This window comes from Castor canadensis, chromosome 6, assembly GCF_047511655.1.
Source record: "Castor canadensis chromosome 6, mCasCan1.hap1v2, whole genome shotgun sequence".
In the NCBI taxonomy this organism is placed as follows: domain Eukaryota; kingdom Metazoa; phylum Chordata; class Mammalia; order Rodentia; family Castoridae; genus Castor; species Castor canadensis.
In genome coordinates this window covers 28,022,269-28,049,250 of record NC_133391.1, presented here as the reverse complement: position 1 = coordinate 28,049,250, position 26,982 = coordinate 28,022,269, and the positions used below count along the sequence as shown (strand labels likewise).

At 34.1% G+C, this 26,982-nt stretch overlaps 1 protein-coding gene and 1 pseudogene across 9 annotated transcripts in view; both read left to right on the top strand.

Annotated features, from left to right (window-relative positions):
* Atf7ip (activating transcription factor 7 interacting protein) overlaps nucleotides 1-26,982 on the top strand; it is a 107,961-nt gene that overhangs the window by 57,895 nt on the left and 23,084 nt on the right. For all 9 annotated transcript variants that reach the window (XM_074076011.1, XM_074076010.1, XM_074076013.1 and 6 more), the window contains 5 exons: nucleotides 7,159-7,224; nucleotides 16,035-16,108; nucleotides 16,793-16,881; nucleotides 19,802-20,440; nucleotides 26,362-26,426. In XM_074076011.1, coding sequence (XP_073932112.1) covers nucleotides 7,159-7,224; nucleotides 16,035-16,108; nucleotides 16,793-16,881; nucleotides 19,802-20,440; nucleotides 26,362-26,426 — 933 coding nt within the window. The remainder of the gene's footprint in view (nucleotides 1-7,158; nucleotides 7,225-16,034; nucleotides 16,109-16,792; nucleotides 16,882-19,801; nucleotides 20,441-26,361; nucleotides 26,427-26,982) is intronic.
* LOC141424033 (ubiquitin carboxyl-terminal hydrolase 1 pseudogene) lies at nucleotides 7,250-15,561 on the top strand (annotated as a pseudogene).

Genomic DNA, 26,982 nt, shown 5'->3' with positions numbered 1-26,982 from the left:
TGTGTCAAGAATTAGAAGGCTATATCTGCATGGGCATATTTCCGGGTCTTCTATTCCATTGCTGTACATGTCTGTTTTTGTCCCAGCACCATGCTGATTTTGTTACTGTTGGCTCTGTAATATAATTTGAAATCAAGTATTGTGATTAGCTCTAGCACTGTGCTTTTGGCTCAGTATTGGTTTGGCTGTTCAGGGTCTTTTGTGTTTTCATTTGAGTTTTAAGTTTTTAAAAAAATTTCTGGGAAGAATGTTACTGGAATTTGCTGGTTGCATTGAATCTATAGTGAGCATGTTTACGTTGTTCATCCTGCCAATTCATGAACATCGGTGGGGTGGTGGTCTTCATTTTCTTCAGTTTGTTTAGATTTTTTTTTTTCTTTCGTTCTTTTTTTTTTTTTGAGATGATTGTGAATGGGATTGTTTTCCTGACTTTTTCAGTTAGTTCATTACTGATGTATAGAAAAGCTATTGATTTTTGTGTGCTGATTTTGTATCCTCCTACTTTGCTGAAAGTATTTGTCAGATCTAGTAGTCTACTGATGGAGTCTTTGGAGACTTAAGTATAGGATCATATCATGTGAAAACAGGAATAATTTGAAGTCTTTCTTCTCTATTTGTATCACTTTTATTTTGTTCTCTTGCCTTATTGCTCTATGAATTTAAGCACTGTATTGAATAAGAGTAGAGAGAGTGAACACTCTTACCATGTTCTTGATTTTAATGGAAATGTTCTTAGATTTTCCCCGTTTAGTACCATGTTGGGTAAGTTTATTTTATATATCCTTTTTCATGTTCCAGTATGTTCCTTCCATTCCTAGTGTCTTCATGGTTTTTAACCCTGTTTATCGTTATGTGCTGTATTACATTTATTGATTTGCTTATATGAACTACTCTTGCATTCCTGGAATGAAACCAACTTGATCATGATGTTATGGTCTTTTTAATGTGTTAACTGAATTTGGTCTGAATTTTATTAAATTTTTTAAGTATCTGATTAAGAATTTTTACATCTATATTTACCAGTGAAATTGCTCTGTAGTTTTCCTCTTTGGTTGTTTCCAATTTTGGTATCAGGGTAATACTGGTTTCATAGAATGAATTTGGCAGCATTCCTTTCCTTTTTATGTTAGGGAATAGTTAGAAGAGCATTGATGTTCTTCTTTAAAGGTCTGATAGAATTCAGCAGTAAATCTCTCCAGTCCTGCACTTTTCTTTGTTAGGAGACTCTTATTATTGCTTCAGTCTCATTACTTGTTAATAAATTTTTAAAAGTTGTTTATATCCTCTTGGTTCTTGGTGATAGCTCTGAATCTCATATAGGTATCTGTTGTAATGTCCTTCTTTTCATCTCTTATTTTATTAATTTGAGTCTTCTCTCTTTCTTTGGTTAGTTTGGCTAAGGGTTTGTCAATCTCGTTTTATCTTCTCAAAGAACTAGCTTTTTGTTTCATTGATTCTTTGTATTCTTTTATTTGTATTGTTTGTTTATCTTTTCTTGGGACTGGGGTTTGAACTGAGGGCTTCTTTCTAGCAAAGCAGGTACTATACTACTTGAGCCACAACTTTAGTACATTTTGTGCTAGTTAATTTGGATATGGGTCTCATGAAGTATTTACCTAGGCTGGCCTTGAACCAGGATCCTCTCGATCTCAGCCTCCAAGTAGCTAACTTACAAGTATGTGCGCAGCTCTATGATTTTTCTTTTAGTCTCCATTACATTAATTTCTGCCTTGTACTTTATTATTTCTATCTAGTTACTGATTTTGGATTTGATTTTTTTTCTAAGACCTTAAGGTATGTCATTAGGTTATTTGAGATCTCTTTTAATATTATTTTAATATAGGCACTCAACTATAAACTTCTTTCTTAGAACTGCCTCTGCTACATCTCAAACATCCTGGTAAGTTGTGTTTTTGTTTTCATTTGATTCTAGGAATTCTTTGATTTCTCCATTGACTCAGTGGTCATTCAAAAGTGCATTGCTTAATCTCCTTGAGTTTATATACTTTCTCTTGCTTTTGACTTCTAATTTTACTTCATTATTATCTTATTATACAAGAAATTATTTCTTTTTTTTTTTTTAATTAAGATTTGCTGTATGGTCTAAAACATGATATATTTTGGAGGAAGTTCCATGTGCTGCTGAAAAGAATATGTATTGTACAGATTTCTGAAGTATTCTTTGGATTTCTGTTGAGTCCATTTAATCTATTGTTCAGTTTGACTCTGAAGATCTGAAGATTTTTTTTGTCCAGATGATGTTTGACAAGAGTGGGGTATTGAAGTCACCACCCATTTTTATATCATCTGTCTATTTATGTCCAGTAGTGTTTGTTCTATACCCACATTTAGTGCATGTAAGTTTACAGTTGTTGTATCTTCTTGATAGATTGTTCCCTTTAATGATATGTAGTGCCCTTCTTTATCTCTTTGGACTAACTTTGACTTGAAGTCTACTTTGTCAGATTATAAGTATAGCTCCTCCTGCTTGCTTTGAGGTTTGACCTGCTTGGTTTATATTTTCCATCCTTTTACCTTCAGTCTGTGTGTATCTTTGCTAGTGAGATGTGTTTCTTATTGATAACAAATATGGTGAATCTAAATGGCCATTCTTAGTCTTTTAATTGTACAGCTAATACCATTTATATTTATTATTGGGGGATATTTTCTGGTTCCTGTAATTTTGTTGGTTTTTCCTTAGTTGATTGGAGTTCTGTTTATTGTTTTATTTCTCCCTTATCACCTTAGATGTTTGCTGGCATACTGAATTGAAGATATTCCTAATTCTCATGTGTTCATCTATTCTTCTTGTGAAGTTTATTCTGTCCTGAACTCTCATGCTTGTGACCTTTTCTTTATTCTTTATCTATATGTAGAGTTCATTTATGTATCTTCTGTAATGCTGGCTTATTGGTCTTGAATTGCTTTAGTTTGTGCTTATTTTAGAAGGTCTTTATTTCTCCATCAATTTTAAAGGATAGCTTTACTGGATGTAGTGATCTTGTTTAAGTCCTAAATTTGGCATTATTGTGTATCCAATAGCAACTTGGTAATAAAATTAGGATTTATCAAAGCCAAAAAGATAAAAAAAAATATTGTGTGTTCTTCTGTGTGCTGGGATTAAATAGCAATAACAGAGTAAACCTCAGCATAACAAATGTGTTAATAAAAATAGGAAAAACAAAACCCTTGGTGAAGGTTGATCAGCAAAGGCAAAGCTTATTCTTTTATTAGATGGATAGTGGTAGATAAATCTTTGATCTAGAAATAATGAGAGTAAGCACAAATAACCCAAGGATTGAAAAAGGAGACAAATATCCATAGGAGAGTCTTTAAGAGGATATTTTTATTTTATAGCTTTATACCAGTGAAGACCATTTTATCTAAAAAAGGAAGTAGAAAACCTAAAATTTTGAGGAATCCTTTTAATCCTGTAGCCAAAGATCTTTATCTGAAGATAAAGACCCAAAAGACTTTGCAGGAAATTCTGACAAATCTTTGAGATACAGATAATTCATGACTTGTACAGCAAACCTGTTCCAGAGTACAGAAAAACATGAAGTTTCATTTTATGAAGTAAGCCTAACTGAAATTCCATAGAACAAGAAAAGAAAAGTCATAGTCATTTCACCTCCCAAGATGGATTTCTCTTATGAGCGTAAGGATGGTTCAGCATTAACAATTATGTTTTACTGCTCTGGTAAAGGGAAAAATGTATGATTCTCTCAGCAGATGCCCAAGAAGGACTTACTAAAATTCACCAGCTATTCATGGGAAAGATAGGAAGTAAATTCCTTGAACCTCATAAAAGTATCTATCAGAAACTTGTTGTAAGTGCCATATTTATTAGTGGATCATTAGAAACATTTTCATTTAGGTTGAGAATGAGACAAGTATTTTTACTAATAGATACTATGTATTAGGTTCATTGGCAGTCTTTGGGCAATTCAATGAGACAAGCAAAATAAATAAGTAACAGCTGGTAAAATAGGAACCTGGTAGAAATGACTTGGCAGACTGTTAAATGAAGAAGGAAATTTAGCAACTATCAGATATAATGACAATATATTCTAGTAGTTTTTCCTGTATATCAACAACAGCTAAATAGAAATATAATGAGAAAAAGTCTTCACATATGGTAATTATTTTAAGTACTTAAGAATAAACCTAAGAAGAAAATCTCAAGACCCTTAAGAAGAAAATGGATGATAAAAGAAAGCATTATGTTAACAATTATATAACATGTTCCTAGATAGGAGGATGTGAATCTTTTCAAGTCATTATGCAAATTCCAAATTCTCAAAATTTCAACTGTATTTCCTAGGGAAATAGAAAAGGTGTTAACATACCTGGAATGTAGTATTTTTGTTTCATTGGTTATGACTTAGAAAATATCATTGTAAGTAGTTTTACGTTGTGATATATTTACTAACACTGAACTATGTGGCTAAAATGGTAAGTTTTATTTTGTATGTAGAACATTTTACCACAGTTGAAAATGAAGGCATTAGAAGGAAAAAAGGAAAAATTTAAATGTAATCCCTGCCCTAATAAATCTTATATTCTGTCAAATAAAAAAAAAATAGCGGGTTTTTTTTTTTTTTAACCTGAAAACAGCTATTGCAGTTGTTCTCTTTTAGTCTTTTCCTCTTCCTTTATATTAATGAAGTAAATCTGTGGCAGCTTAATAAAGAACATAGTTTTGGATAATAGATTCCATGTCTAATTATTTACTAGTCTTTAAGAAAGCATTAATGTTTTGTTATTAGGACGAACTTGATGCAGCTCTGCTTAGGCAGAGCTGTTTCCCAAGTTTCCTTGGTAACATATGCGAAGAAGTTCCTGGTTTGTCTAGCTTGCTGAACAAGGCCCAGTGTCTGATTCCCAACAGTTCATATGACTTATGTTTAAACAACTATCAGTTGTTTCAGTACACAAGAAATTAATAATTGCCTAAGGAAGAAACCAAGGAAAGATGAAGTAAAAGTAGTAATTAAATATGTAATCCAGTGGCATACAACTATAGTCCCAGCTACTTGAGGGTCTGAGGCAGAAGGATCATTTGAGCCCAGGACATCAAGACCATTCTGAGCAACATAACAAGACTTATCAAAAAATAAAAACAGAAAACAGGTATAAATAGAATTTACAAAAATGAATTCTTTACATATTTTTAAAATTTCACAGAATACTTGCCAAAATAGAGACCCACTCTTAGACCCATTATGGCAGGTCTTTTGAATAATAATAATGAATTATGCATAATGAATTATGTAAAAAAAATGAAGTCTGTCCTTTAATGTCTTTTTTATACTATTAAATGTCAGAAGACAATAAATCAGTGCTGATGGTTTGAGGCTTTTTCTCTGTACTGATTTAATTGTCTTAAGTGATAATTTTCTTTTAAGAAGAATTTGAATACTTCAGAAGTATATGATCTGAAGTTGAAGTCTTTATCTTCTCTTCCCTCTGATTTCTTCCTAATCTTGGCCTCCATAGGCAGCTGCTTTTTATCTACTATGTGTCTTTTTATACTTTTCACATATATATATAACATATACAAATGATTTTTTAAAATTTTTTAGTAAAAATAGAATAATGGTACTATACATGCTCTGCAATTTATAGAATACTCATGCAGATAATCTGACTAAAGAAAAATGAAAAATATTCTGTGTAAAGGTTTAGATATAGAAAATATCTTCTTTTTTTTGTTTTTTGGAAGAAGTCACTTGAAATGTTTTAGGTCATCAGAAAGGCAAGACCATATTAAGGATATAAAATTGTGCTGTATGTCCATGGGCCTTAATAATAATGCATCAACAAGCCCTGAGGAGAGACACTTCAGGCTGGATTGCCTAGGTCATATTTGTGGACTTAATTGTGAGATTTGGGGTCTCCTCTGTAAGTGACTACTTTCTGAAACACTCTTTGAAAATAAATAACTTTTTCTCACTGCTGTGGTATAAATGACTTTATATTGAATAAAAGAGATTCTTTGGAGGAGATCTCATTTTGGTAGACTTCATGACCACACTCAGAAGTTTTATTTTCATAATCTTTTTTTGTTGTTGTTTTTGGTGGGACTGGGGTTTGAATTCAGAGCTTTGGGCTTACAAAGCAGGTGTTCTACCGCTTGACCCACACCTTCAGTCCATTTTGCTGTGGTTATTTTGAATTTTTTTTTACCCCCCTGGTACTGGGGCTTGAACTCAGGGCCTCACACTTGCCAGGGAGGTGCTGTATCACTTGAGCCACTCTGCCAGACCTCCTCTGGTTATTTTGGAGATTAGCTCTCACAAAGTATTTGCTTAGGCATACCTCAAAGTGCAATCTTCTTGATCTCACCCTACCTAGTAACTAGGATTACAGGTGTGTGTTACTGGTGCCTGGCTATTTTTATAATTTTGAAAATAACGTTTAATGTAAGACAGCAGTTGCAATAGCAAAAACAGCTGAATATCATACCTGTACCTAGGAAAAGAGTGAAAGGACATACTGTCAAATATTCATTGTAGCATTGTGATAATTTTTCTTTTCTTTTTCCTTTTTCTTTTGTTCTGCTATACACACCTCCAGATTTCTTTTTGCTATGTATTTGGACATAATGTGGGTTCAGGCAATTTGTATAAGTAGTAAAATGTCATTGATAAATGTTAACACTAATAATAAAGATTAAAAGAACATGAAATTAAGTGCCTCAAAAAAGTAATATCTGAGCCCTCATCTACACTGCTGAATGTGTTAGTAAAGCCTTTCTGAAAAACATTTAGAGAAGAATCATAAAAATATATTCTGTCCCCAGAGATTCCATCTTGTGAATGTGTCCTAAGGCAGTATTAAGTATAGTTACTACCATGTCTTTAAGAACAATCCAAAACACAAGCTTACATATTCTTAAATGTACTATATGTGAGCAGGTGCCTCCAGTTCTGGGAGGAAAGAAGCTAACCCTCTAATAGTGTTTATGTCTAGCTGTTTAGTTCAGGGGTCACAGTAGTTTACTTATGTTTTTCTGTATTTTCCAAGTATATGTATTTTACATACATACTCTCATTTTTCTGAATGTCCTATTGTATGTGAGTTTCTTGTTATATGCATGGCTTTTTAAATGTCAGAATGCCACATGATTTCCATTTCATTTTTGTTTTCTTTCAGGCCAAGATAGCCAGGTTAACCAAACGCTTTGGAGCAGCCAAAGAAGATCTTAAGAAAAGACAAGAAGTAAGCATTTCTATTTTTGCGCAATTAATATTTAGCTCTTGTGGTAATCTTAGGAAATGCTGAGTTAGGATGAAACTTTTCCTTTATTATGAAGATGAAATTTTACTTTTATACTATACACTGCTCTGTTTCTGGAGCTACAGCTTTAGAAGTAACTGATTCTTTTCACTGTTTTCATATTATCAACATTTGTATTCATCTATTTGAGGGTACGGCATTCTTGAAGTTGGCATTTTCTATGTTTGTTTTTGAGGTTTGTCTTACTTATTTCTTCATACATTCTTACCAGAGTCCAAGTCTGTTTTCCTACTATTTCTTCCAAAGCATTTTGGTATTCTACTGCCTCTAGTATACCTGTTCTGGTCTTCTTTACTTTCCCACAGTAAGTCGTCTGTTATGCTTATTGTAACACATGGGCCAAGATTAGAGTAAATCATTTTTATTGCTTTGAATATGTAATATATGTATGTATTACATATTTTTTAGTATAGAATCAAGTCTAAAGCTCGTATCATAGCATTTGTACTCTATAGCCTGGCTTTTTGTTTGATTTCTTTGTTATTTTATTATTCCATTATTCCTTTATCACTCATATTTTAGTATAGCTGCTGTGTGTTATTTTATAGATTAATTGGATCTCTTGTCCTCTGGAATTTTTACATTTGAGCAAATTACATTTCTTTGCCTTTATACTGTCTTCCATTATCTGGTACATCATAGTTACCACTACTACTAATAATTTCAGTAATAATTATTTCTAGAATTTTTTCTGTAATTGATGCATTTTTATATCTTTTTTCTTCATGTTTTATATCTTCTTGCCTTTTATAAAACAATTTAACTTGAAGTAATTATAGACTCACACAAAGTCCTATGAACTCTTCACCTAGCTTTTCCTCATGATGAAACTCAGATATAATTGCATTATAATATCAGAACCAAGAAATCAATACAGTTCTTTAGTTTATAGACTTACCAGTTATTGTCAGTTTTTACATCCATTCATTGTGTATGCATTCCTATGCACTTTGATCTCATGTATGGATTTATATAAATCTAACTACAGTGAAGAACTGTAGTTAGAACTGTTCTTTCATCATAAAGGGATTCCCCATGCCTACCCATTCATAGTTTTATCTTCACTAATCTTCTGTTTCTCTCTCTCTCTCTCTCTCTCTCTCTCTCTCTCTCCTTTTTTTATTTTTTAACTTTAAAATTTTGGCTTCTCTTTTTCCTAGAGCAAGTGACAGTTACTATCTTTGTTTTATACAGAGTTATTTCACCAAACTTTGATTTGGTCATACCCAAGGATTTTTTTCATTGTAGTCTTACATGCTATTATTGTCTATCAACTCCACTTTCCTAACTGTAAAAATCAAGCTATTTTATTTCTTGTGTTAGAAATGGGCATAAGCCTTTTTTTTAAAGAAATAAATGTTTATTTCCTGTATCTGAGCCAAACATTTAACTCTTCCATTTATTGGTTTTGTGCAGTATGAATTTCTACTTTTCCCTTTCATTCTTGTTCTGAACTGCGCAATATGCAGCCATCTGCACACTTTTCTGTTTTAGTGCATATCAAATTTATTTTCAAAACGACCTTCTGATTCTTTCCTATGTAGTTTAAGGAGATAGGCAATAAGTTAAGGAATAAAGATGAAAATGTTTCAGTCTCCAAAGAGCTTCTGTTTTGGAAATCTAGAAATAATATAACAAAGAACAAATGCTATATAATTCCTACTTACTGGAAATGACTAGTCTGATCAGCTACAGTATGTGGTGCTTGAAGAACGGTGTTAAAGTGGCTTTGAATCTTTCAGATTTTGTTTCTGCCTTCATTAGCTTATATTTAAGGCCGTCTTTCTACTTACACTTACATATTTCTGCTTTCCAGTCAGATTTTGTAGAAATTTCAAGTGTTATCTTCATCTTTTAATTCTTATAAAAAGTGACTTATATGCACGGAATACACTCCCTCTAATATCTTAATACTATGCTTGATTGTGTATAACCATATTAATTGTCAGTTCTTATACTGCCATATGGACCATTGTTTATGATGATACACTTTTTTGTGTGTGTTGGGACAGGAGTTTGAACTCAGGACTTTGTGCTTGCAAAGCAGGTAGTCTACCACTTGAGCCACATGTCTAATTCATTTTGCTGTGGTTATTTTGGAGATAGGGTCTAGAGAAGTATTTGCTTGGGAGCCAGGAATGAATTGTGTCCTGGTTCCTGCTTTTTTAGCAGATCATCAGGGAGGGTTATCTGACCAGTTTTTCCTAGAGTTAGTACCCAGGTGCCTGGGCAGGGACTCTCCTGCTGCACCCACATTTATCCTGGCTGTATTCACCATGTCAACACTATAGACTTCACATAAGGCCATGACCCCATATACTTGGTGATTGCAGCTGCTCTTTATAAATTAATTCTTGCCAACTCCTTGGGATTGAAAAGAAAATGCCTGGTGCCATACCTATTGAAAGGAATGGGCTTCTGAAGACAAACAGACTTTCTTTGAAGTTTCATTTTCAGAGAAAGGAAACCAAGAGACCCTTAGATTTCACAGATTCTCAAGAATATGAAGAAAAAGGTTCTGAATATAAAGGATTAAAATTGAGCACAGTCCTCACCTATAAACTGAGAAGGGAGAAAACTTACCATTTGTGAGACTGAATAGTCTCAGCCATACTCGTTATCTTAATATTAGGTATTATATTTATGTCTTGGTTTTAAATCTGAAGTGATGCACTTATTTAATACTTATTTCATGGAAGAAAGAAACTCAAAAGGATGAAGCCAGTCAAAAAATAAGGGAGATTGCAAAGCAGATCCTTTGGCAGATTATGAATTAATACATGGGTTATAGTCTTTCATCATTTCAGTTGAACAGCTTCAGGGTAGTTTTCTCTTAAACCCAGAGAAATATACTGATGAACTTGCTACTCAGCCAAAGCGACCACTCAACATATTCAGGGGGACTCAAAACCTGTGTATCTTATAGGTATCAATAACATGATACACATGAAGTACTACAGTGTGTTTTGGGAAAAATGCCAACTCTTAAAAAAAAAAAAGTGAAAATGTGACAGGACTTACCTGCTTAGGTAGAAGAAAAACCTCATCAGAAAGAGGAAATGAGTAGAATCCACAACATGGAGACTGACAATATGAGGCATTCTGAGAACTATAAAGAAAAACTCCCAAAAGAAAATGGGAAAAAAAAATACTGAATTTGGAAACACAAAGAAAAAAGTTTAAACATTCAAGGAATATCAGTGACATGTAGACAGACTAGATAAAAAAGAAGAGTTACTGGTGATGCATTAGAGAGCCCTCCTAAAATAGTTCCTAAGCGCATTTCTGGAAATGAGAGTAGACACCCTTCCATAAGAAATAAAGAATTAAAATAAATTGCTTAAGATCTGCAACTAAGAACCCCAGCAGTCTTTCTAAATTCTGTTGTCTGGGAAAAATAACAAACCCCGGATCCAAAGGACAATTTAAAGCAAATGAATATGATATGAAGAGGACTTGAAGATGTATGAAAGTGATATCCCAACTAGTAATTGTGGACTTGAATTTCCAGGAAATAATGTTACACCTGGAAATGTTAATGAAGTTAACCCCATAAACAAATTAGTTTTTAGCTGGTAGAGAAACTATTTCAAGGTCAACTAGTGTTTGACTGGATGTGAATCCCAGCTTTTGGGAGGCTGAGGCAGGAGGATTGTGAGTTCATCCAACCTGGGCTACATTATAAGATCCTGTCTCAAAATAAAATGAAACCAACCAAACAAAAAACCCAAAGAGGCCTTTCATTTTTGGGTACACCTGTAATTCCAGGTGGTTAGGAGGGAGACATTAAAAGGATCATGGTTCTAGGTTAGCTTGGGCAAAAGAAAGTTAACAAGTCCCCTTCTGAATAAAAACGCTGGGCATAGTGGTATGGTTTGTTGTGCCAGTTACATGAGAGGTGTAAGTAGGAGGATCGAAGTCCAGGCCAGCCCTGGACCCAAAACGCAAGACCCTGTCCCAAAACTGAAGCACAAAGGGTTGGGGGTATGATGGCTCAAGTAGAAGAGGAGCTGCCTAGCAAGCTTGAGACCCTGAGTTTAAATCCCAGTACCTGCTCGGTGAGGTGTTCAAGCCTATAATTCTAGCTATTCAGGAGGTAGAGATGAGAAGGCCAGTGTGGGTGGTGTCTTGGGACTTGATCTCAACCAGTGACTGGATGTGGTGGGAAAGCCCAAAAAGGAGGAGCATGGCTTACGCATAAAGTGAGACCCTGTATCAAAAATCACCAACAGAAAAAGGGCTGGCAGAGTGGCTTATTAAGTGGTAGAGCACCTGCCTAACAATCACAAGTACTTACAGTACTGCCAAAAAAAAAAAAAAAACCGAAAAAAAATTACCCAGTACTGCTAATAAACAACAATACAAAAAAATTGGTCTGTAGTTTCCTTTTAGTATCTTTGGTATTGGGTTAATAATGATGGCCTCAATAAAGTGAGTTTCCTCTTCAACTTTAAAAAAAGGTTTGAGGAAAATTGGTGTACATTCTTTAAATGTTTTGTGAATTTTCTAGTGAAGTCATTTGGTTCACTACTTTTGTTTGCTGGGAGTTTTTTTTTTAAATTACTGTTTAAATCAAATCTCCTTACTAGTTAGAGATTTGTTCATATTTTATATCTTGATGGTTCAGTCTTGATAGGTTGTATGGTTTTAGAAATTTATCTCTTTCTTTTAGATTATCCAGATTCCTGGTGTGTAATTGTTCATTGTAGTCTTTTATAATCCTTTACGTTTCTGTGGCATCCATTCTAATGTTTTGTCTTTCATTCTTTATTTTAATTAATTTGATGCTTTGTCTTTTTAGTCTAGCTAATTTCATTGATCTTTAAAGAAAAAACTTAATTTCATTGATTTCTGTTTACCCCAGTTTCTCTGTTTCTTCATTTCTGTCCTAATCTTCATATTTCTTCTCTGCTGCTAACTGGGCTTAGGGTTTTCTTCTACTTCTTTGAGATGTAACGTTAGGGTTTTGAACCGAGATCTTTATTTAATTTAGTTTTATTTTTTAATGGTTTAGTTGTTCAATTATCATTCCTGAGTTGCCGCTACTCCTCATCCCTGTCATGGTTAGGGATCCCCATTTTTATGGTGCAGTTGCTAGACCTTCTTAGGGTTGAGAAAAATGGTGGAAGGGAATGCCAGCCTAGTTTCCTGCTTCATAAGGCTAAGGTCACACAACCCAAGAGTGTAAGTGCCAATCATCTACACCCTGTTTGTCTGCAAGGTGCACAGTCGTTCCATCACCTGGTTAAACTTTATTTACTTCCTTCAGACACCAGGTAATGCACACGAGAGCAGGGGTTGGGGCTTTCCATGAGATAGTTCTTTTTGTGTTACTGCTATAACTCTTTTTCTAACACTTTTTTTCTTTTATAAGTTTTGGTATATTGTGTTTTCATTTGTCTCAAGATATTTTCTGATTCCCTCTTTTACCCATTGGTTTTCTTCACAGCGTGTTGTTTAATTTCCACATATTTGTTACTTTCCTGTTTCTCTTATGCTGATTTCACATTTTATTCCATTGTGGCCAGAAAAGATTGTTAGTGTGATTTCGTTGTTAAATTTGTTAAGACTTGTTTTGGGTTGGGCGTTGGTAGCTAATGCCAGTAATCCTAGCTACTCAGGAGGCAGAGATCAGGAGGATCACAGTTCTAAGCAGCCTGGGCAAATAGTTCCCAAGACCTTATCTCAAAAATACCCATCACCAAAAAAGACTGGTGGAGTGGCTCAAGGTGAAGGCACTGAATTCAAGCCCCAGTACTGCAAAAATAAGACTTGTTTAGGGACTTAATGTATCTTCCGTCCATGAGAATGTTCTGTGTGTGCTTAAAAGGAATATGTTTTCTGCCGGTGTTTGAAAAAGTGTTCTGTATATGTCTGGTTAGTCCAGTTAGTCTGTACTATTAAGTCTCTGTTTATTAATTTTTCTGTCTGGTCATTCTACACATTACTGAAATTAAAGTATTGAAGTTTGCTAGTACTGTGTTGCTGTCTATCACATTCTTGAGAACTCTTACGTTAGGTGCATATATACTTACGATTATTATATCTGGCCAGTTAACTGTTTTATCATTATATAATGTCCTTCTCCTTTGACGGTTTTTTACTTACCATGTTAGAAAAGTTTGACCACCCTTAATTTCTTTTCATTACTTTCATTCTATTGCAGGGAATATCTTTCTTTTGTCTTTTAACATTTGGTGTACACTTACATCTAAAATAAGTATCTTGTAGACAAGTATGGTTGGATCTTGTTTTCTGTTTTTACGATACTGGGGTTGGAACTCAGGTCCTCACACTTGCTAGACAGGCTTACTATGGTCGTGTTCTCTTGTACTTTTAAACCATCCTATGTCTTTTGATTAGTGATTCATCCATTTGCATTTAAAGGAATTACTGCTTACTGTTGCCACTATGTTTTTTTCTATCTTTTATTAACTATTATGTTCCTCTCTAGTTCCCTTCCTTTTTGTATATGTTTGGTAGTAGCATGCATAGATTCCCTTTTTTATTTTCTTTAGATATTTTCTCTGGTTACCATGGGGATTACGTAGAACATATTAGAGTTAGAACTATTTTAAACTACTAACAACTTCAATTACACATAAGAGCTCTACTGTTTTACTTCTCTCCAACTACAACTTGATGTTAATTGATGTAGCATTACATCTTTTTAAATTATGTATCCATTATCATTTTTGTAGCTTTTCAAGTAGTCTTTTAAATTTTATGCTAGAATTAAAAGTGCTTTGTGCATCAATACAGCAATGATACAGGATTCTGTATTTTTACTAGAGGGGTTTTTGTATGTTTATGTGTTTTTATGATGTTGCTTAGTGTTCTTCCATTCTGTGAAAGAATTGAAAGGGAGTTCTAGAAGGATTCTCTTTGCATTCCTTATAAACTGGTCTTGTGGTAATAAACTTCCTAACCTTTTGTTTATGCAATAGAGTTTTAATTTCTCCTTCATTTTTGAAATACAGTATTGCTAGACTATTTTTGATGAGTAGTTTTTTCAGCACTATGAATATACTGACATACTACCTCAGGCGTACAAGGTTTCTGCTGAGAAATCTGCTCATAATCTTATGGAAGCACTTGTATATATTCTGAGTCACTTTTTTCTTGTCTATTTCAAAATTACTTAACTGTGCCAGGCATGGTGACACATCTTCAAAATAACCAGAGCAAAATGGACTGGTAGAGTGCCTGCTTCACAAGTGCGAAGGCCCTTACCTTGCTAAGTCCTTGTCTCCATCGGGGAAGGAGAGTCTGAGCCTTCCTATTTTACCATATTGCTAATAATGCCATGATTTTTAAAGTCATTCTTCAAATACTTTTCATGTTCTAAGTGAGGTCTTTTATTTATTATCTTTTCTTTTCCACTTTTTTCCCCTGAAGTGTTCTTTTCCTTTATCTTAACCATTACAATGCATTCTTTCCCCCCAGACCTTTTATTTTTTTTCATTTGCACTATGCTATTATTTTAATTTGCTTTTCTGTTTGCTTCATGTGTTTGTCTTGATAGCCAGATTTTATGTACCTTTATAGCAGATTATCTTCATTCCAGCTTTTGTCTCCTCTATACACAGGCTTAATGCAGCTCTATACTGATAGGTTAAAATTATTCTTTTGCCTTATAAAAAGGAGCAAAATATATTTGTCATTGAGAAGAGTGGTCAGTGGCATCTGCTGCATATAATTCTCAACAGTTAAACCACCTTTGGTTTAATGTGTGTTTTTCTTACACTCCATTAGTCTAGAATGGAGTTATGTTATTTATTCTTTTCTTTCTCTCTCTCTGTCTCTCTTTTGGCAACACTGGAGTTTGAACTTGGCACCTCACACTTGCTAGGCAGGTGCTATTACTGCTTGAGCCACTCCACCAGCCCTTGCTTTTGTGATGGGATTTTTTGAGATAGGCTGTTCTCAAACTATTTGCCTGGGAATGGTTTCAAACCATGATCCTCTTGATCTCTGTCTCTTCAGTCACTAGGATTACAGCTGTGAGCCACAAGTACCTGGCCTGTTCTTATTTTAAGGAATAAATGATGATAGTGTCATTAATGCTTAAGGCCTGTATAGTGGTAATTAATATGTAGGTCCTAGAATTTTGTTTCTAATTCCTTGGCTGTTGGGAGGAAATTCTGAAATACGTTGTCATTAAAGCTTAGAATTGTGATGTATTTTTATGAAATTATTGAACATAGTGGCAGGAGAATTTTTTTTTTATTGTTTTATTATTCATATGTGCATACAAGGTTGGGTCATTTCTCCCCCCTGCCCCCACCCCCTCCCTTACCACCCACTCCACCCCCTCCCTCTCCCACCTACCCCCTTAATACCCAGCATTAACTATTTTGACAGGAGAATTTTTAAAAGCAAAATCTTAAAAATAATTTTGATTTGATTTGTAACTTTGGGCACCACTACTTTATTTATTGAATTTCTAGTGCTAATATGTTGCCTACTATGGCAGCATGTGAGCCATTTAAAATATTTTATGTTGTATAATATTCATAAGAAACTGAGTAATAGGAATTACATCTTTCAAATGATGAGCAGTTGTCTTCACAGAATAAATGATTTAAGATAAATCTATCTTACCTCAACTAGTAATGTTTTCCACTGTGTTATCAGCTCATATATTGAGAAAGCATTTAAAAGTCTTATTTTTTTAAAAAGAATGTTTATATACTGGGTTTTGATTTTTGCTTTGGTATTTCCCATCCCAGAATCCACCAAATCCACCTGTATCACCAGGAAAGTCTGTGAGTGATGTCAACAGCAATAATAATGTGGCCTACAGGTAAGACTTACAGTCAGTTCACCTACTTTTTGAATACTAGAGCAAGATTCTGATTTTCTTTATTTGGTAAAAATAATCTTCTAATTTAATCCTAAATATTTATGTAGAGATAACTGTTATAATGGGTTGAGTAATATTTTCTTTTTCTGCTTTATTACATTGTTTACCTATGGGTATCAATTTTGCTAATTTAGTATAACATTTTCTTTTGTTACTACATATTCCCTTCTTTTTTTTTTTTTTTGTCTGTTTTCTTTTTTGTGGCACTTGGGACGAAATGTAGGACCTGGAACTTGCTAGGCATGTGCTTTACCACTGAATTACTCTCCAAACCTCCAACATATTGTTTAACCACATCATTAATAGTCTTCTCTTAAGTAATTGAGGTATGCTTTAATCAGTGATGAGAAAAATTAATGTCTCTATTAGTACCGACACTTGGTTTTTAGTTAAGTATTGATGATATAAAATATATGACAAGGACTCTTCCTAATGCTGTAGACTCCATCATTCAGAAGTCTGTGTGCCAGTTCTGCCTCCCTGTATTTGCTTGCAGTATAGGGTTCCAAAATCCAAATCTAGCCATCTCTTTCCCCTCATGGACCACTGCTTTTTCTATACATCAGTTGATTTTCCCTAGAATGGCATAGGCATTGACAATATTTGTGTTTATATGTTTCATAGAAATGCAGGCACAGTGAGACAGATGCTGGAATCCAAAAGAAATGTAAGCGAGAATTTACCACCATCTTTTCAAACTCCTGTGAATACAGGTAACATTTTTTAGCACCAAGAAAAAGTTTTCTTAGGCATTAGAGGTCTTGGTTCTCTTTTCTTAAATTCTTTTGAGGTTGGAAATACCCTAGAAAACTGGGCATATAGGTCCAGGTACAAAATCTCACTAAAAATTCAGGATCATAAATAAATATGCATGAAAATATTAATATTCAAATTCCTGCTGTAGTAGTTCTTAAATTTTCTGGTCTCCAGATCCCTTTACAAGCCTGTAAAAGAAGAGCTTTCATATGTCGTACCAATTGGTAATTATTATCAATTAAAGTTAAAACAAATTTTTGAAAATTTATTCAAGATTAGGAAATAAACACAGTGTAACACAAAGAACATTTTAAAGTGAAAACAGCTCTATTTTCCAAAATTAAAAATATTGAAGAAGAATGTTATATTGCCTTTCACTTTTATAGATCTCTTTAATGTTCTACTTAAGATGTTAACACACTTGAAGATAGCTGGATGCTTGTATCTGCATTTGCCTTCAGTCTGTTTGAATATGCTCATTTGACTGAAGTATATGAAAGAAATCAAGCCTCATACAAATATATAGATGGAAAAGGGCTAGCTAGCCCTTTTAGATAGTTGGATGTTGTTATTTGACACTATTAAATAGTATTAAGGTTAGTGCAAAATAGAGTATGAAACCATACCAATGAACTTTTCTAACTCATTGTGTTTTTGAAGTCATTCTTTCAGGAAAAAAAAAAAAGTGTAGTTGGGTATGGTGGCACACATTTGTAATCCCAGCACTTTGGGAGGCTATGACATGAGTATCATGAGTATTTTGAGTTCGAGGCCTGCTTGGGCTACATAGATGGATCCTGACTCATTCCATTCCCCGTCTCCCCCCCAGAAAAAGAAAGAAAACAAAAGGTTTTCCATGCAAAAGGTTACTCATAACTAATTTAGCTTACTTCTCAGTCACACAAGCATTTTTCCTTAAGTCAGTCATCCTATTTTGGCATGTAGCAGTTTTCTATGTACTACCTATTTCTTCATAGAAAATATTAAGAGAAGCTTTTACTGAAGTGTTGAAATATAATAAAATTAGTAGTTTTTACTTCTTTATAGGTGTTCTTAAATGAAACTGACTTTGTGTTTTACTGTAAGCATTTGATAGTGAAGAATATAGTGATAGTTTGGTACCAGTACACTGCTTTGGTTCTTATAAAGCAGTCCCCCTTATCCATGGTTTCATTTCCCACAGTTTCAGTTATGGGTGGTCTGCTAATATTAAGTGGAAATCATAGAAAATTCATAATTTTTACTATGGTATATTGTTCTTTTTTATTAGGTATTACCATTAATTTCTTACTATGTCTAATTTCTAAATTAAACTTTATCATAAGTATGTATGTGTACTCATAATGACATTTCAGTCAATAATGGACAGAATTTATCCCTTAAGATTTTAATGGAACTGGAAAATTCTTACCAGCTGATGAAGTTGTAACCATTTTAACATTGAAAGTCAATATATATTACTCATGAGTTTATGATGACACTGTTATAAACAAACCTATAGCACTATAGTTGAATAAAAATATAGCACATACAATGGTGCACAATACATAATACTTGACAACAATTAAGTAAACAAGTATGTTACTGGTTCATGTATTTGCTATATTGTTTATTGTTATTTTAGGGTATATTCCTTATAAAAAGTTGACTATAAGTGAATGTGATAGCAGCCTCACTTATTTCACATTTCCTGTGTGTTTTGATTATACCAAGAGGCCACATTGAGTGATTGACCTAAACCACATAGGTTTGAGTAAGTACACATCCAGAAATGAAATCACCTAATGTCACCTTTCCCAAAACATACCCCCTTTATTAAGCAACACATGACTGCATAGGAAATGATAGTGTATATAGAGTTTGGTACTGTCTGTGGTTTTTGGTACCTTCTGGAAGTCTTGGAACATATTCTTCTGCAAATGAGGGGAACTATTAAACTAGGGCATCAGCATTTCTGTTCACATTGCTTTTGTTCCATTGGTGCACATGTCCACAGTGAAAATGTCAAATGTGTGATTACTATTAAAAAAAATAGTTTTGACATTACAAACTTCCTGAAAGGTTCTCAGGAATCTGAAGGTGTCCCTCTGGACTACACTTTGTACATTACTGCTGCAGTGTACCTGGGATTTTTTAGAAAGACTATAAATCAGTGAGAAGAAAATTTAGTTACATATTTCAAACTTTTTCCGATGACAATAAACCTAAGTAGTTGAATCAAAATTACCCCACATCTCTAGTGACTAGCATTTTCATTTTCTCTGCTCTTTGGTAAATGCTCCCCCATTTTTTAATGTATCTCTATTCTTCACTCAGTGCTATTTTCTTAATTACATGATTTCAACAGTGTCAATAGAAAGTTTACTTTCTTTACCAAGGAATTCGATAATATTTAATACACATACAGGTTTCACATGGTCCAAAGGATAAAATACAGTGTTCAGGTTTACCTGTTAGTTAATAATGACTGATTCTTTGAAGGTTTCCTATTGTGTTTATATATTGTTGGTGTTATAAGGCATTCATCTTTTTACTGTTGTTTCAAAATACCTGCACATTTTTAGTTTTCAGTATTTTTGTTTTCTCCACTACTCTGAAATGTTTGTAGTTAGTATTCAAAAACTGTTCTTGGAACTGAGATAGCAATCCTCCATATTAATGCTAAATCATGTCATTTCATTATACACCAAATTTACATACAAAAATGCATCTAAAAGGTTTAAGAATTTCCAGAACTTAAATATGAAAAAAAAGTTTCCTTAAGACAGAAGACTTTATTGTTCATGATAACAGTGTGTTGAATTTGTATGTGTTATTTTATTACAGCTGATAAAGTAAGGTAGCTATTAAACTGAGACTTCTGTTTTCTTTTTATAGTATCTTCCACCAGTCTTGTCACTCCTCCAGCAGTTGTCACTAGTCAACCTAAATTGCAGACTCCAGCAACCTCAGGTTCTCTGACAGCAACATCACTTCTTCCTGCACCCAACACAGCCACAGTAGTCGCTACTACTCAGGTGCCTAGTGGAAATCCTCAACCTACAATCTCTTTACAGCCCTTACCAGTGATTTTGCATGTACCTGTTGCAGTATCCTCCCAGCCACAGCTCCTACAGAGTCATCCAGGGACTTTAGTGACCAATCAACCATCTGGCAACGTTGAATTCATTTCTGTGCAAAGCCCACCTACAGTGGGTGGTCTTACCAAAAATCCAGTATCCTTGCCATCTTTGCCAAATCCCACTAAACCAAACAACATTTCTTCTGTACCCAGTCCTAGTATTCAAAGGAACTCTCCTGCCAGTGCTGCACCATTAGGAACAACACTTGCTGTACAGGCCGTTCCAACAGCACACTCTATCGTACAAGCCACAAGGACTTCTTTACCTACAGTAGGCCCATCAGGACTCTATAGTCCACCAAATAATCGTGGCCCTATACAGATGAAAATTCCAATTTCTGCTTTTAGTACTTCATCTTCTACAGAACAAAATAGCACTACCACCCCAAGAACTGGTAAGTGACTATGTTGATTTAGCAATAGAAACCTAAACATGTTAATGTTCTTTAGATGATTGAACTTTGTTTTCTTAAGTGACTAACATTATTGGAAGAACAGAATAAATAAAATTTCCTTGAGATTATTTTTAGTAATTTTCTAGATACCTAAAGATAAATGATGCTTATAAGGTGGAGTTTGGGCAGGAAACAATTTTTTTTCTAATTTTTTATTGAGACAAAATATGCATATACCTTTGTGGTGGAAATTATGATAATTTGATCCATATGTATAATGTGTAAAAATCAAATCAGGGTAATAAGCACTTTTTTCAAACAATCATTGCTATGTGTATGTGTTGGGAATCATTTTGAAATAAATTGTAGGGGTTTTTAAAATTTTATTTATTTTTGTGTGTTTGTTTTTTGGTGGTTCTGGGGTTTGAACTCAGAGTCTCATGCTTGCTACTAGGCCAGTGCTTTACCACTTGAACCACTCCGTCAGGCCTTTGTGTGTTGGTTATTTTTGAGCTACTGTCTTGCTTTATGCCTGTACCGGACCATGGTCCTGTTTGTGCTTCCCTGTGTAGCAGGGGTAATAAGTGTGTGCCACTGCATCCAGGTATTCATGAGATGGGATTTCACAACGTTTTTGCTTGGACTGCCATTGAACTGATCCTACTAATTTGCTGCCTGTCAAGTAAATAGGATTACAGGTTTGAGCTACCACACCCCAATTAAGATTGTTTTAACTAGTAATTACCCTCCTGTGCTATAGAAAATCAGAAATAGTTTCTCCTATCTGTGTTTTGGTGCCCTTTACTCCTTCTATCCCCGATTTCCTGTATGTAAGGGAGTTACATACTTTGAGAAGTAAGCAAGCATTTGTATTTTATCTGTTAGTAATTTTCCTAATTTTGGTGAGTTTTACATTTAGGCCAATGTTATGATTGCTTTTATGATATGTTTGCCAGTAATATCTGGTTGAGTAAATATATTGTAAATGGGTAATTAATACATATTTGCAAGAGAGCAGTAAAAAAGCATTCTTCCCTACCCATTTGGGAAAATGCTTTTTGCATTCATCATTCACATTTTCCAAGTTTGCACAATTTAAAAATAGGTTCTTCCCTATCTCATTTATTACAAAATGATGGATTCCTTTTTATTTTCTGTTTTCTGTGTTTTCCCATAAGCTCTATTATATTTAGGAATATTACAAGGAGAATTTATATCTCTATTTAAAATTGCAAAGCTATATGTCTTCCTTGTTCCTAGAATGCATACATTTGACTTGACTTTTTCTTTACTTCTGACTTTCTCTCTACTGCTTTTGGAAAGATAGGCAAGAATGGATAGACATATATGTTTCATATATAATGAAATTGCTGGAGTGTCTTTCGTGTTGATGTAGTGACTATGAAATATGAGAAACAGATCCTAAAGCACTTTTGTAAGTAGATATACACACCTTGTTCTTTATTTGTCATGTAGAAATTAATAGTGTACTTAGTATACTAGTACTAGTAAAAGAAGGGTATTCTCTCAGAAAGTAATGCTATTTAACAGAATTGTCAAGAAAGTAAATGAGTAGTAGATCAAAGTTAATATGGGCTGAAGCTGAATATCACCCTCTTATAATGAACATCTGGGATATGAGAAAAACTGATATTCTGTATGAAAATTCAATTATTAGTAGTTTTTAAATTTATAATTTAAATTAAATTAAACAGTACAAGGACATTGTTCCTTCAGGCCTGGGGATGTAGCTTGGTGATAGAGCATTTGCCCTGAGTTTGATCCCCAACCCCGAAAAGGAGAAAATCAAGCAAACAACAGCAAGAGAAAATATTGCTAATGTTTGCAGCACTGAAAGACCCACTTAGTTTTAACTGAGGTTAGTAGACAGGCATAATTTTTAGGAATAGTTCTTTTTCTCTAATTTCTTTTTCTTTTTTCTATTTTAGAATTTTTTATATTTCAAATAATTTATGTTGGATGTTGTTATATGTGATACTGGAATTTATCCTCTGTGAAATGTTGATGCAAAGTTGCCATTGTTCTTAATTCATGATCACCTGATGAGATATTCTTAAATACAGAACTTTTCCTGAAAGACTGTGATGTGAAAAGAAAGAAAACTTAAGCTGGGCACTGATGGCCCACACCTGTAATCCTAATTACTTAAGGGGCAGAGATTGTGGGGGGTCATGGTTCAAAGCCATCCTGGGCAAACAATTCAAGAGACCCTATCTCGAAAAAGCCCATCACAAAGAAAGGAAGGGCTGGCGGAGTGGCTCAAGCAATAAGAGCACCTGCCTAGCAAGTGTGAGGCCCTGAATTCAAACTCCAGTGGCACCAAAAAGAAAAAAAAAACTAGAAGAGAGTTTATTAAATGTTATGAATGCTTATACCCTAAATACTTTTATAAGTATCAGATTACAATCTCATTATTCTGTTTTCTTATTTATGAACATTTGAGAGCACAAAAGTGCATATCCTAGAATTACCTATCTGATATACTCTATTTTGGAATCATTCTGTTTCAAAGTTTATAACTTTAGTGTTCTTAACTTTTTTGTATGTAAGGGCAATAATTTTCATAATAATTTTTGAGGTAATATAATTCATACTTAAAATTTTCTATTTAGCATGTGTTAATACACATACTTTATATATAAATTATATTGAGGAGATCTGTATTTTGAGTTCCATTTAACCTATATTTGAAACAAATTAGTAGATATTAACAATAAATGTGAATGGCAAGTTTGTATGTTTTCATAATGTTAATTAGAATGAGATCATATAAGACGATCTGTTCTTTCATGATGCCTAATTTTATAAGTACCATAAATGACACTATAGCAGGCATTTGTACCTTTGGGCTTCCCAAAAACCTATGCTATAGCCAAATAGCAAGTTTTTTGCTGAATATGAAAGTTGAAGCCAAACTTTATATCTTTATTGCAATAAATTAATTAGGTTATTTAATGAAAACTTCCTAAGGCCTATACTTATGTAGGTATTATTTACTTAATAAAAACTTACACTATGTCACTAGACTGCATATATTTGTATATATTTTAATTATAGTTAGTTATATCCTTATTAGTTTTAAGTGAAGTATATGTCCTTACACTGTTTAGAAGTTTAGGACCCAAATGGTAGGGTTTTTTTTTTTTTTTTCTTTTCTTTTTTTTTCCCCATGCATTCATGAAATACTGTATACCTGCATTGATCTAATGTACAAAATAGTCCTTTTCTCACCAAGCTTACAATCAAATAAGGAACCTGGCCATTAAATAAGCAATTAATTATAAATGTCCTAAGTACTAAGTTACGCCATTTTCTTTTAGAAGATAGGAGAAACCCGGGAGATCTGGAAAGATACGAGATGAACAGAAGAATAGGGGGAATGAGATAAAAAGGTTTTCTTAACAGAATGGGACATCCATGAATACTGGCTGCAGGGTGAAGGAAAAAGAATACAATAAGGGAGATTAATTCCTGTAGTGAACTAGATGACAGATGGTGGTTTACAAAAGATTAAAGGTTATTCAAAAGACAGAATTGGCAGTACTTGATAATTTACTGACAAAAGTTTAGGTGGTAAGAGAAATTTTACTCGAGATGATTTGGATTTCTAAGACTTTGTTAAATGCTAGTACCCTTTACTAAACTAGACATTAAAGGTTGAGGTCATTTGGGGAGAATTATATAGTACATAGAATTTATTTATAACTTTCATTTTCACCAAGCATCTCTTATTGCAGAAGTCTACGAAAATTACTTTAAATAAAACAAAACAATCACTTCTTCAAGGAAAGAATTAAATAAGATTTTTGCCATCCATTTATGCTCATACGGCATGTCGCGAGTGCCTATTGGTTCAATTGAGTACAGAGAGACAGTACTCAGGAGACTCTTATTTCAGAGAACAGGGTTTTTATTCAAACAAATTCACACGGCACTTTCCTATGGATCCTAATGCCTGTCTCTGCTACCCTAGCCAGCAAGGAGTTACTCAGACTTTCCCCCAAGTCTCGCTCACTGAGCAACATCTTGAGCGACATCTTCTCAGCCTATGAGGGGGGCGTAGCTGCGCCCCAGGGGATCCTCACAGCCACCTTCAGTGCAGGTCCAGTGCACGGTTCACCGGCGACACCAAGTGGTTGTCGGGAGAAGGGGCATGCTCACAAGTGGCGGCTGCCTCTATGTCAGGGTCTCAGGGGGACTCCTGACAGCATGGTCTCCGATGTGATGTCAAGGAGGTGAGCAAGGCTTTGGGTTCTGGCCTGAGTTTATATACCCTGTGGTGACCTCACCACTTCTGTTATCCACACTGTCACCTTAGGGTTGGCTTATTAGCATATCAGCGGCCACCTTAGGTTTGGCTCATTAGCATATCAGCTTGTCACACTCCAGCTGGCCTCCAAGCCCTAACACACACTAGCTAATGCTTCTTTATTTCAACAATTTTTCATGCTTTAACACAATACAGTCCATCAATACAATAACAATCTTATATGTATTCACCACACAGCAGTTATCCAGACTTACTAATGAGATACTGCCATTTATACTCCTGCAAAGTATTTGTATGACTCTAGTAATTTTAATTTTTTTTTAAAAAGTAACAATGTGTTAGTATGTTCTCTTACAAAAATAATTTAAATAATTCAGATGGGGTAGCAAAAAATTGTAAGGGCTTCCTTTTAACTTCTCTGCCCTGAAATATCTCTTTAAGCAGGTGGAAATTTATTGTAGCTGAATTTTCATGTGTAGAATTATATATGTAATATAGAAAGAAAGTTTTATCATCTGCTTTTTAAAAAACATAAATAGTTTACTCTGTATGTGTTCTTAAAATTTGCAAATGAGAGCTAGGAGTAGTGACTTATGCTTGTTTGTAATCCTAGTACTTGGGAGGCGGAGATCTGAGTGGTTCAAGTCCAGCCCTGATAAGTTACTGAGACCCCCATCTCAACCAATTATCTGAATATGGTGGACCTTGCCTGTCATCCCACCACATGGGAGGTGTAAATAGGAGATTGTGGTCCAGCCCAACCAGGGCAAAAACTCAAGACTATCTGAAAATAACTAAGTAGAAAGGACTGGGGATGTGGCCCAAGTGGTTTGAGCATAAGATCCTGACTTCAAACCCCAATACTGCATCCCCCAACCCCCCCCCAACAAAAAAAAATGACATGTGAAAGGAATGCCATACATTGACCAAGATTTTATCTCCAGCAAGAAAGGATAGTATGTTTCAACACAAGAAAACTCTCAATATTGTAATTTTCTGTATTACCAAAGAGGAAAAGCTAAATAGTCACCTCACCTCGATAAATACAAAAGATATTTCAAATTTAATACCTTTACTTCTTCACACCCTTAGGAATTACACAGAAACATACTTGGTTTTTTTTCTTAATGCTGTTCTAGAAGTAATTTTCATGTATTCAGCAACTTTTTTACTACAAACGCAATACACAGATGAAGAAAGGTAATTGAAATTGGACTAGTGAGAATTATGCACATGTATTTCTCAATCACTGAAACTTGTTTTATGAATTTATTACAAATTTCTGATGTTACTGTTTGTCTCCAAAAGGACAAGTATGGAATAATTATAGTTTATTTAACCATGTTTGTCATGCTGGAACATTTAAGTTATGTACATCTTAAATTATTTTCCCCAGGTATTCCTTAGGATAGAATTTAAATTGCTTGTAGGGTCAATGAGTGTATGTTTATATTGTGAATTTGCCTTTGGAAGGATACTGTAGTGGTGATGATCTATGAGAGAAGCCATTTACATGTGTGACATGTCAACCGAAAAATATTTGGAGGTTACGTGAACTATTGGATATAAAACACCCTAACATATTGTGGATTTTTTTTTTTAAGTTTTTTTTTTTTTTTTTAATTCTCAGAAAACCAGACAAACAAAACAGTAGATGCTTCTGTTAATAAGAAAGCAGCTGATAGCACATTACAGGTAAGATTTTTCCTTCTATTTCAAGGTGAAATTCTAATTGTAGTCCATAGACAAGTGAATTTCCATCACTATTCTTTAATTTAATGAAAATTACTCTTTTTTTTCTTTTTTTTACAAACGTCCAAACATTTTCTCACAGCTAGTAGTTCCTTAAGAGATAATATTACTTTATTACTCCTAATTGGTTCATTTGTACAGTTGACAGTCTGGTTTATTTGCTTTGCTTTCTTATGATTGTAAAGATTGAGTCTGCATTTCATGTAATTTCTTCAAGGCCCTTTTTTTTGTTTTTGTTTTTGTTTTTTTAATTTTGCTGCGAGTACATTGTAACATTTATAAAAGTTCTTATAATATGTCATAGTTGAATTCACCCCCTCTTATCATTCTCCTTTATCCCTCCTACCCATTCCTGGAATAGGTTCAACAGGTCTCATTTTTCCATTTACATTCATCTGTACACAGTATTCTCACTATAGTCACCCTCCTGCACTCTTTCCCCACATCCTTCCCCTCCCACTGCTACCAATCCCCCGGACAGGACCTGTTCTCCAATTTT